The following is an 11,172-nucleotide window of genomic DNA, read 5'->3' as shown; positions in this document are numbered from 1 at the left end:
TCTTTGGGCCATAAATATCACACAAAAAAGTTGCTCAAAAAGGTAGTGAGAAAAATTAAAATTTCAACTGCACACCCCAAAAATTATGTAAAGGACACCCAAACTACCCTAAAAGCAAATAACAAGAGACACCCCTGCTGAATTCTGAGCCTAAAGGAACACCTACTACAAATACTTGTTGAAAAAGTAAGTCCCTATTTTCCCTTTCTTTCTAGTCCTCTTATCTGCCCTATGAACAAACAATCTCAATGTGAGCACTGCTGTATCTCTAGAACAGCTCTCACTGTCCGTTTTCAACATATACTCACCTCCGTTTTCGGAGCTGCTGAGTATTATGAATTCTGTTGGACTTCCATATGGGATTCTGACAATTGTGTTTGAAGAAAACTTCTCTGCAACTACAGCTCCGCTTCCACTCGGCCCTCCACTACACTTTATGCTGTAAGCTCCCCGCTTTATGGCCAGTGTTGCAGGTTCCCATACGTCGTGGTATTCGGTGAACTGAAGTATTTTGAACGAGGCTTGGCCCTTGTGAAGAATCTTCTCTATCTGTGATTGCATTTCGGGGTCGCAAGTGATCTTCTTGTTCTCGTTGGCAAACACCTTTACGGGCGCCCCCTTTCGCTTCCTGTTGTCCAGAGGCTGGACTTCAATCGCAAGGTATGCATCGACATCATCAGCAGTTACAAGGTAGTTCGGTTCCTTTGCTCCGTCAATGTAGTTAACTGATCCGTCTTGGAGATGTCTTACCCACTCAAAGTTGCAACTGGTTGTTCCGTTGGTGGAGTATCCAGATGCTTGAAGCTTGTGTCCTGGAAAAGCTTCACCCGAGATTTGGAGGCCCTCGATAGCTGGTAATGGATCATCATCTGCAGCTTCTGAGTATGAAGAAGAGCCCTCTTCAATAACTGGCGTTAAGTAACGGGGATATGGGGAGCTGGATTCATTGAGCGGTGATGCGTAAGGAGACGTTCCTGCACTCCAATTGGACGAGTCTCTCTCATTGTGGTTTCCCTCTGCATCTTGATCATCCATCTCTCTCTGTGTGTTCCTGACAGGATCACGAAATGTCACCTGTCTATTACTCGTTACTTCATTAAACCGATTTACTTGAGTAACAGCATGAGTTGGAGGCACATATTGGGCTACAAAAGTCCGGTTTGGAACAGGGTGATATGCATTCCCCATGACCAGGTCATTGTGTTCCACATTGTTGGCGACACCGCCACCAAAACCACTCTGCTGATGAGGATTCCATTCCGCAGTTGTCTGCGCATCGGAGGTAGCAAGCGCCTTGCTTCCACCAATGTAAGAATATGCTTGCTGATTCTGAGCAACTATTTCAAGCCCATTTCTGCTTACATTCAGCAATGCTGCTCCAGCAACGGACTGTGGTGGTGGTGGCGGCGGTGGTGATAACTGCGGCGCAGAAACATTAACTTTACTCGGCTGCTGATTTGTATCTGATCGCCAAGGCGTTAACTGATACTGCAACTCTTTCAATTTGGACTCAGTAAGAAGCAACTTCTCCTTCATATACCTAAACAAAACCTTCACACTCTCAACAATCGATTGTGCATCGGGGACAGGTGGCTGCAACGAGTACTCAGCCAGAATCGGCAGCAAAGACGAAACAAAAGTCGATCTCTCCTGCTGCGCATCCTGCACGGCGTAAGCGAGCCGAATGTTCTCCTCAATTATGTCTTGCCTGTAGGACAGAGACTTTGATGCAGCATCCACAAGGTCCTGCTGCTGCTGATCAAATGCCAAACGCATGTAAGCAATGCGCTTCTCCAGCACATACTTTTCGTTCCGAATTTGCGCCTCTTTGATCGAATAATCCGCCAAATGCTTCCGCAATTGCATAATTTCCTGATCGTGCTCATGAATCCTAACAACCAGATCCTTCTTCAACATGCTGCTATTAGGGTTATTCGACTCGGTCAATGGCATCAACCCATTTCCGTAATCACCCCCCGTGCTCGACCTGCCTGGTGAAAGAGACGTCATCGTAGACGGCGATGACAATCTCGATATCACGTTGCTTGCGTTATCAGCCGCCGTCGGAGTACCCGAAACCCGAACCACCTTCATTCCTTCATTGATTTCGCTGCCGCTCAACTGGGTCTCCCTTGTTTCCGATTCCCCACGACTCTGCTGTGACGAACCGTGATTCGCAATCCTCTCGATTCGATTGTCGACGCCGGGGGCAGCTACCTGATGAGCTTGGTCCAGAGATTCGCGGGCGGAAGGCGGCAACTGGGCGGCCATGGATTCGTGGAGCTTGTACCTGTGCAGCTCGAGAATCTTGTGTTCGAGCTGAGCCCGCAACCGAATGTTGTCTTCCACCTGCTGCTTGATTGTGGCCTCCGCAGCTTCCATGGCGTACATAACTTGAAGCAAACTGCTGTCTTGATTGTCTGCGGTGGTGGTGGCGGTGGTGGGGGTAGAAGAAGCAATTGGGTCGGCGGTGGAAACCGTCAACCCTGAGAATTTCTCCACGATTTTCCAATCGTGACCGTTCTCCATTGTGTTGATTTTCTGGTCTTGGTGGTGGTGGTTTGGGGTTTTTCTGGTCTGTCTGTCTCTCTTCATTATTTGTTTTTGTGTGTTTGGAAGTGTTTGTGAATTTTTTTGGTGAGTTTTTTATTTGATTTGAAGGTCATTGTGTTTATTTATATTTAACCAGGGCTTGTGTATTGAGCCCATTTGATGATCTTGAATAATTTATGGGGCTTCTTTTGGGGGATAGATTTTTCAGTGTGATCGTCACACGAAGTGATACATTACGTATATCTATATAAATTATGTAATATATGTGTTATAAGGTTAATAACTTAAAAATTAAAATTTTCAATCACTTACATAGAAACACGTGATGTATCATCCGTGTTCCTATCACAACTAAAAATTTCTCCTAAAAATTTCTCCTTTTGGAGATTCTCCTTTGCTTATTTGACCCACTCTAGTCATTTTTTTAATTTCAATCTCTTTTTTTGAAAGTCGAGGATGATATTTTCAAGTTTTATTGATGGTTAGTTTGCTCACTAATCATTTTTCTTTGTTAAGAGCATTTATTCTTGTATTGTGGTTTGGTGTTTAGTTTTTCTTTTGCCTGTGTTATATTCAAATTACAAATGAACTTGTCGTTGTTTGCAATGACCTTGTAACTCAAATAATTAGTAACATTTGCTCTTGTTCTCAATGATTTGTGTTCATTTTCTCTTTCGTCAATATGATAAAATTTAAAATAAAATTTAAAATTGATTCTTGAACTTTCACTCTAGTTTAGATTTGATTCTTAAACAAAAGGTTTATTAATTGAGGTCTTTGAGCTCGTTTAGATTGCTCCTTTGAAATCACTTTCAGTAAAAACGTTTATACCAGAAGCATATTGAAATGCAAGTGTTTTCAAGAAAGAACACTTGGAAGTGCTTCTTAAAAAAAAAAAAAAAAAACACAACAAGTGCTTCTTCCATAAGGTATTTCAGGTGCTTTTTTGAACTCATAAACACTTCTAACTTTTGAGTTAAAAATACTTTTAGTTATTTTAAAAGCACTTCCAAACAGAATGTGTATTGGAATTAGACTTTGCCACCGAATAGCGCATATTTTGTTAAGTTCAGCAAGCTTGTTTAACAAATTTTTAGTTCAATGATCAATTATGAACTAGTGTAAAAAAATTCAAAGACTAATTCAAAGATTTTCTCAAATAAATAAATGAAGGTTGATTGCTATTGAAAAAAGAAAACACCTTGACAAAGTGGGAGCAATCTTATCGTATGTGTTAAGCTTTTATGATTGGGAACCCATGATATGCAATCATGAGCTCTATGTAATGAAACATTGGAATCGTCATGAGAAGTGAGAACAAATCAATAACCAATCCATGACATGCAAGCATTCTCAAAAGCCAAAAGCCGAAAACAAAACGAATTGTGGGGTTTTAAAGCTAGAAGCCCATTGAACATTGGCAAACAGCCTACTCCCCAATGATGCAAATTTCATTAGGCAAAGGCCATAATTGTCACACAAGTCTCTTTACACCCAAGCAAAGACATCCGAGTTCGAGTTGCCTCATTCCATGAGTAGAGCTAGGGCTGGTTCGTTTTAGAATACTGAACCAAAAACCAAACTAAAAAGTTTTGGTACGGGATTTTGAAAACCAAACGAAAATTTCGGTTTTTCTGAAATTCGGTAAAATACCAAAAAATTTCCGAGTTTTTTTTTATTTGGATCGGGATTGCGCCTTCAAGCCCAATTTGTTGGGCTTTTTTATTTGATCTAGATTTTGGGTTGAAATTTGGTCAGTCTAATTTTTTCTGCTTCTGGAAGTGTAACTAATTCAAGCCCAATTCATACCAGTTTGGTTAGCGCAATTCGTACCAATTTTATTTTATCACCACAATTCTTTACATAACTTATAATTTTTTACTAACAAACTCCTACCAAATCATGGTCATCATTAGTATCAATGTATCATTAGCAATTACTATCTCTATAGACTATACTAGCCAACTACTTAATTAAAAAAAAATAATTAATTAAGTTGCAAACCCAAAGTTAAAAAATTAAGTTACAAACCAAACTTTCAAATGAATTTAAAATTGTTTGTTCAAACTTGAAAGTTCAAATTGAGGACGTGACAAGCACACCTCATGTGCAAGTGAGCCCCGTCAAGTAAAACGGTACCATTTGACTTTAACCTTCTCTTTATGTATGCAATAACAGTGTCATTTGCACTAGCATTGTCAATGGTAATGCTAAATACTTTATCTATGCCCCAATCCTTCAAGCATACCTCTAGACACCTCCCAATGCCATCATCCTTGTGAAACGTAATTTGGACAAAGTTTAGGATCCTCTTATGCAATGTCCAATTATTGTCCAAAAAATAGCTAGTGACAACCATGTAATTTGTATTTCGGATCGAAGTCCAAGTATTAGTAGTGATACTCACCCTCAAACCCTCGGTCACACTTTTAATGTTTGCCTTCTCAATAAAAAACAAGTTTAAAAAGCCTCTGCCACCTTGTTCCTATTATAAAGTTTGTACTTCGAATTCAAATCATAGATCCAATCTCTAAAAAAATCAAAGCAATGAGGCCCGAACTGAAAGCCACTTGGCATTCTTCAGGCTAGCTATGATAGTGCCACGGATGGAGAGGAAATCGCTGTGAAGGAGCTTTCAACATGTTTTGGACAAGGGTTGAATGAGCTCAAGTATGAACTTCTTCTGATTCCCGAACTTTAGCACAGAAATCTCGTAATGCTTCTTGGTTAGTGCATTGTAACTCCATATGATTAATCATTTAAAATACTAATTAATCTCCTTAAAAATAACTTTGGTAACGGTGATGGATGCAATATCATGAGGTTACTTAGAGAAAGTATGCTCACTTGAAAAAGTTCAGAGAGCAGCTTATCCAATACTTGGCTGTGTATGTAAGCGATATGATTGTGGTGGACAAAAGCTTTTCATACATATCAGACGTCTTTGTTCCAAAAAAAAGCTTTTGTTACGTCAATGTAAGATAGCATAGATATGGACGAACAACTTGTGACCTCTCCTACTTAAGTGTACCACACATCATCATCAGTCACGTTCATTTGGATGTCGTGACCAAGAAGTTTCTTGTTCACTTACATTTGGATGTAATCTAAGGAATTACTTTCAATAAAATCAAACAAAAATGGTTATTGGTGCAGTGTTAGCATCCACCATTAGATCAGATCCAACAGTGAGTGATTATTAAATTTGTTTAGACCACAACGTCACACATGTCATACATGTGTTAAGCCACTTGTTATGGGTGATTAGGTGAACCCAAATGATTAATATCAAGAGTAAAAATGTGTAACTTTCGGGACAAGGAAGTTGAGATTCAACATTATGGGCATGAAAAGGTATATAATTCTTGAAGCAAAAGCCAATTTCCATTTTTTTTAGTTTTTATTTCTGGTGGACCTATTCAAGGAATTATGAAGAAAAATACAGACAGGCATGGCAAGTTTCTGATAGACCAAGGGAAACCCATCCCTTTTCTCATCACAGTATGAAAAGTTAGTTTTGTTTGTTGGCCAAGAGAAGCCCGTCAAAGTTTGAGATATATCTAATAATCTAAAATAAAAAAAAAACATTTCATAAAAGATTAATATTATTTTTTAAAGGTGGACATACTACTTTAATCTTAAGTTGAGGAAGAAATTTTGAATCCAAATGCGTAAGGGGAGTATTGAGTACGTATGCTCTAGCCAATGTAGTCACACCTAGGTCAGCAACATGTTTTTTTTTTTTTTTTCCTCCATTAATTGAAGGAAAAAAGAAGTTGGCACAAAAGCAAAAGAAGTTGTGAATTGTTAGTAATTGAATTTCACTCCAAAGAGTAGCTAGCCACACATCGTCATATCTGTTGTTCAGTGTGAGCATTAGGTACTAAAACATCACGTCAAGCTTGCTTTAATCTTGATTTGGATTGAGGATACAAAAAGTTAGAAACAACGGCTGGGAGTTGGATTTTCTTTACCCAAAATTTTCAAACAATTTTTAGGCAGTGGTACGTAAGTAAATGCGAGTTTATTGTGAATATCATGAGGTTATGTAAGCGTTTAGCATAACGCAATCTTTGAATGTATATTTGTTCTTCTGGCAAGGTGATCTTTAGGCTTAAACAGGAAGAAAAAACTAGCATGTATCCACCGTTGCATATTGCTTGCTTACACTCATGATGATGCAAACTGGAAACACTAAGTGAGTCGTCAAGTGGTCATCACTTAAGGTATTAAGTGGAGGACTTAATAAGTACATTAAACATCATTAGATACTTAGCTCAAGTTCTCAACAAACATGTCAATAGTTGTAACACTTTACAGACTTAAGTAATAAACTTAATTAATTACTGTTAATTAACAGATAAGATAAGGGACAGAACTTGGCTGCTGAAAAAATTAGCACCAGTTTCTGCTGCTAGTCAATCACAGATGAACATGTGTTCAATTTATAATTAAAAAATCAATTACTTAGACATGTGTCAATTTGTAAGTAGCCAACAGTAAGAGTTGCTGCTTATTTTTCAGTAGCCAAGTTCAATTCTAAGATAAGACCATGTAGGAGTTGGTAGCTAGGTAGGTTAGGTTACTTCTGTAAGTTTCGTTGATTTTCTAGTTTGTCCCCATTAATTTTTGCTAAGAGTCAAATGCCATCAACTTCTTCTGTATATTTTTTGCACTAACTTCCTTTGCCATTTGCATTCTTTACCTTTTCCACTGAGGCAAATTGTCTGCCCTCCTAGTTGTGGTGCCCTTTCATACCCTTCTATTTTGTGTGGTCACAGTTAAGCCACGTTAATATTTTATATTAATTTTTTAATAGAGATAATAAGATAAAAAACAATAAAAATATAAAATATTAACGTGACTTAACCGTGACCGCACAAAATAGAAGAGCATGGAAGGGCACCGCAATTAGGAGGGCAGACAATCTGCCTCCCTTTTCCACATCTCTTTTTAGTTTTTATCTTTTGATTTAGGGTAAATTACATAGTAGCTCCTCAGGTTTGAGGTCTATTTGCAATCTTATACAACATCTTTAAAACATTTCACTTTCATACCTCAAGTACTATTTTATTTCAATTTCATACAACTGTTACATTTTCCATCCATGGATCTGTTAAATGCTGACGTGGCTGCCACATATATGTCATGTGGCTGCCAAATGTCTGCCACGTGGCAAATAAAATAATTTTTTTTTTTTTTAAAAACCTGAAATTGGGAGAAAAAAAAAAGGGACCGAACCCCTGCAACCCAGAAGAAGAAGGAGGAAGAAGAAGAAGAGAAGAATAAAGAGGAGGAGGAGGAAGAAGAAGAAGAAGAAGAAGAAAAAAAAAAAAAGGGACCGAACCCAGAAGAGAAGAAGAAAGAGGAGGAATAGAAGAAGAAGAAGACAAAAAAAAGAAAAAGAAAAAAAGAAAGGGACCGAACCCATAAGAGAAGAAGAAAGAGGAGGAAGAGAAGAAGAAAGAGGAGGAAGAGGAAGAAGAAGAAAAAAAAAAGAAAAAAAAAAGAAGAAAGGGACCGAACCCAGAAGAGAAGAAGAAAGAGGAGAAAGAGAAGAAGAAAGAGGAGGAGGAGGAAGAAGAAGAAGAAGAAGAAGAAAAAAAAGAAGAAGAAAGGGACCGAACCCAGAAGAGAAGAAAAAAGAGGAGGAAGAGAAGAAGAAAGAGGAGGAGGAGGAGGAAGAAGAAGAAAAAAAAAAATTGATCGAACCCCCTGCAACCCAGAAGAAGAAGAAGAAGAAGAAGAAGAAGAAGAAGAAGAAGAAGAAGAAGAAGAAGAAGAAGAAGGAGAAAAAAAAAAGTGGCAAGCAGGTTTTTTTTTAAAAATTAAAAAATTACTTTATTTGTCATGTGGCAGACATTTGGTAGCCACGTGGCATATATGTGGTAGCCACGTCAGCATTTAACAGATTCCTAGATGGAAAATGTAACGATTGTATGAAATTGAAATAAAATAGTACTTGAGGTATGAAAGTGAAATGTTTTAAAGATGTTGTATAAGATTGCAATAGACTTCAAACCTGAGGGGTTACTATGTAATTTACCCTTTGATTTAATTCAATCTACTTGATTTGAAAGTAAAAAAGTAAGAAGATTATGTGGAAGATAAAAAGATGTGTATGAATAGTACCATCTATTCTAAATAAAGATTAAAATGTAATCATTAGTTATAATACTTACATGTATTTAAATTAATCATCATTAAACTAGTACAATTTTGAAGCTCCATTGATGTAATAATGTTTTATTTATAAAAAAAAAAAAACAAAATCTACTCTAAACCTCATCCTCATTTATTTATTTCTTAATTAAAATTAGAATTATCTTTTGTTGGGTCTAGTTTCTCTTGCATTATTGACATCAACCCTCTAATGCTAAACTCACCCAAGAAATGACTTCCATCTCCAACAAGGACAGAACTATAAATTTCTTATGATGGGACAATCGAAAAACAGCTAACAACCCTTATTATGAATATGATAATGAGATGATTTCAAAAGATAGTAAATAAACAAGTAACCATCTATCACAATGATAGTGAGAAATATTGCATTTGCATTATAACGTGGATTCGAACTCCGTCAGCTTCTTAATTTAATATATAATCTAACAATTTCATGGTTTGACAAAGAAAATGATGATATATCACATTTTTAATATTATAAAAAAATTAGTGCAGTAATAAAGAGTGGCAAAGTGAAAAAGAAGATTAATACACGAGTGACGGTTAGTTTGAACATGGAACAAGAACACTTTTATTCAATTTGATATGGGAATATATGCTTGATATTAAATACATTTTCATCAAATATATAAACGTATGTATATAATTACAGTATACAACTTAACAATTAGTTACTTGAATGAGTACATCTGACCCTAGTGAGCCTTCATATATATATATATATATATATATATATATATATATATATATAGGTCCTTTAACAAGAGGGATTCTTTTTTTTTTTTTTAAATGGGGACACCCTCTTAACCGTTGGATTGACTTTGATGAAATTGTGTGATTGAGATTAAAAAAATGGGGATCCCTCTTGTTAGGCCATCTCTAACCGAGGGCTGGCCAGAGGGCTCGTTTTAGCCCTCTGGCCCTCCAAGATTCCCCAAGATATTAATATTTTAATGAACAGTACAGGGCCATATTGACCTCCATCTCCAACCGAGGGCCAAAGGGCCATAGGGCCAAACATAATTTATTATTTAAAAACTACAATTTAAATTCAAATCTAACGGCTAAGTGACGTCAACATGATGTCAGCTAGCCGTTGGATTTGAATTTTTTTTTGCTATAAATAGGGTGGATATTGGGCTATAATTCACACAACTTTAAATTCAATCTATTTCAATTCAATCTCTTGCAATTCAAGTTTGCAATGAATTCCAACTTTGGATCTTCATCCAATTCCAATTGGGGGTCCTCATCCAATTCCAAATTGGAAGCAAAATGGGCGCAAATGAGACGAGAAGATGAGGAGTTTGATGAAGAAGTTCAAGTAAGGCGCAACAAACAAAACATGGCAGCAGCCATGGCTGCGGCCATGGTGTATCAGCCAACTGAGGAACAACCTCAATGGGGTGGCTCTGTTGCTGGTCGCTCTTACAAACCACGAAACAGAACGATGGCGCATGCCAATCTGATGAACAACTACTTCAACCCCAACTCGGTGTACACAGAAGAGGATTTCAGACGTTGCTTCCGGATGAGGCGTCATATCTTCGAGCGTTTACTTCGTGATGTCCAGCAGGTCAATCCATACTTTCGACAGAAGCGGGACAGAGCAGGCCGCCCTGGTTTCTCACCTCATCAGAAGGTTACTGTTGCACTCCGAATGATGGCATATGGCTCTTCAGCTGATTCGATTGATGAAACCCATGGTATGTCTGAGTCTACATGCCTTAATACTTTTGAAGAATTTTGTAACACAATTGTTCAGGTTTACAAAGACGAGTACCTCCGAGAGCCAAATCAAGAAGATTTGAATCGGCTCCTTCACAAAGCTGAAGACCGTGGGTTTCCGGGCATGATAGGGTCATTAGACTGCATGCATTGGGATTGGAAGAACTGTCCCACTGGATGGCAAGGAGGCTTTAGCGGAAGGTCGAGAAAGCCAACTGTTGTGTTAGAGGCAGTTGTCTCATATGACACATGGATCTGGCATGCTTTCTTTGGAGTCCCTGGATCCCAAAATGACATTACAGTTCTTGGGCGTTCACCCCTTTTCAATAACTTGACGGAAGGTAAAGCACCTCAACTTGACTACTACATCAACGACCGTGAATACAATATGGGGTATTACTTGGCAGATGACATCTACCCAAAGTGGACGACACTTGTCCAAGCAATTCCAAAACCTAGGAATGATGCAGAAAAGTTGTTTACCTTACACCAAGAGGCATACCGGAAAGATGTTGAGAGAGCTTTCGGTATTCTACAAGCACGGTGAAAGATTATCAGCGAACCGGCAAGAGGGTGGAGTCGAGAAAATTTGAACTCCATCATGATGTCTTGCATCATATTACACAATATGATAGTGGAGGATGAGCGAGATGGGTATATTGATGGAGAGTCCGATGATGACCAAGAAGATCCAAATAGGTTAAG

The 11,172-nt window shown here is 38.0% G+C and overlaps 1 protein-coding gene across 1 annotated transcript; it reads right to left on the bottom strand.

Annotated features, from left to right (window-relative positions):
• Nucleotides 1–30: 30 nt before the first annotated feature.
• LOC126589804 (uncharacterized) lies at nucleotides 31–2,632 on the bottom strand. The gene has a single exon (XM_050255220.1). The coding sequence runs from the start codon at nucleotides 2,593–2,595 to the stop codon at nucleotides 166–168; it is 2,430 nt and encodes an 809-aa protein (XP_050111177.1). The 5' UTR covers nucleotides 2,596–2,632; the 3' UTR covers nucleotides 31–165.
• Between the last annotated feature and the right edge of the window lie 8,540 nt (nucleotides 2,633–11,172).

Source organism: Malus sylvestris, chromosome 11 (assembly GCF_916048215.2).
Source record: "Malus sylvestris chromosome 11, drMalSylv7.2, whole genome shotgun sequence".
NCBI classification, from domain to species: Eukaryota; Viridiplantae; Streptophyta; class Magnoliopsida; order Rosales; family Rosaceae; genus Malus; species Malus sylvestris.
The sequence above is the reverse complement of the archived record's forward strand: the minus strand, read 5'-3'. Positions and strand labels throughout refer to the sequence as shown.

Excerpts from the sequence above, each read along its gene's own strand:
- LOC126589804 (XM_050255220.1), bottom strand. The coding sequence starts at position 2,595 with ATGAAGAGAGACAGACAGACCAGAAAAACCCCAAACCACCACCACCAA.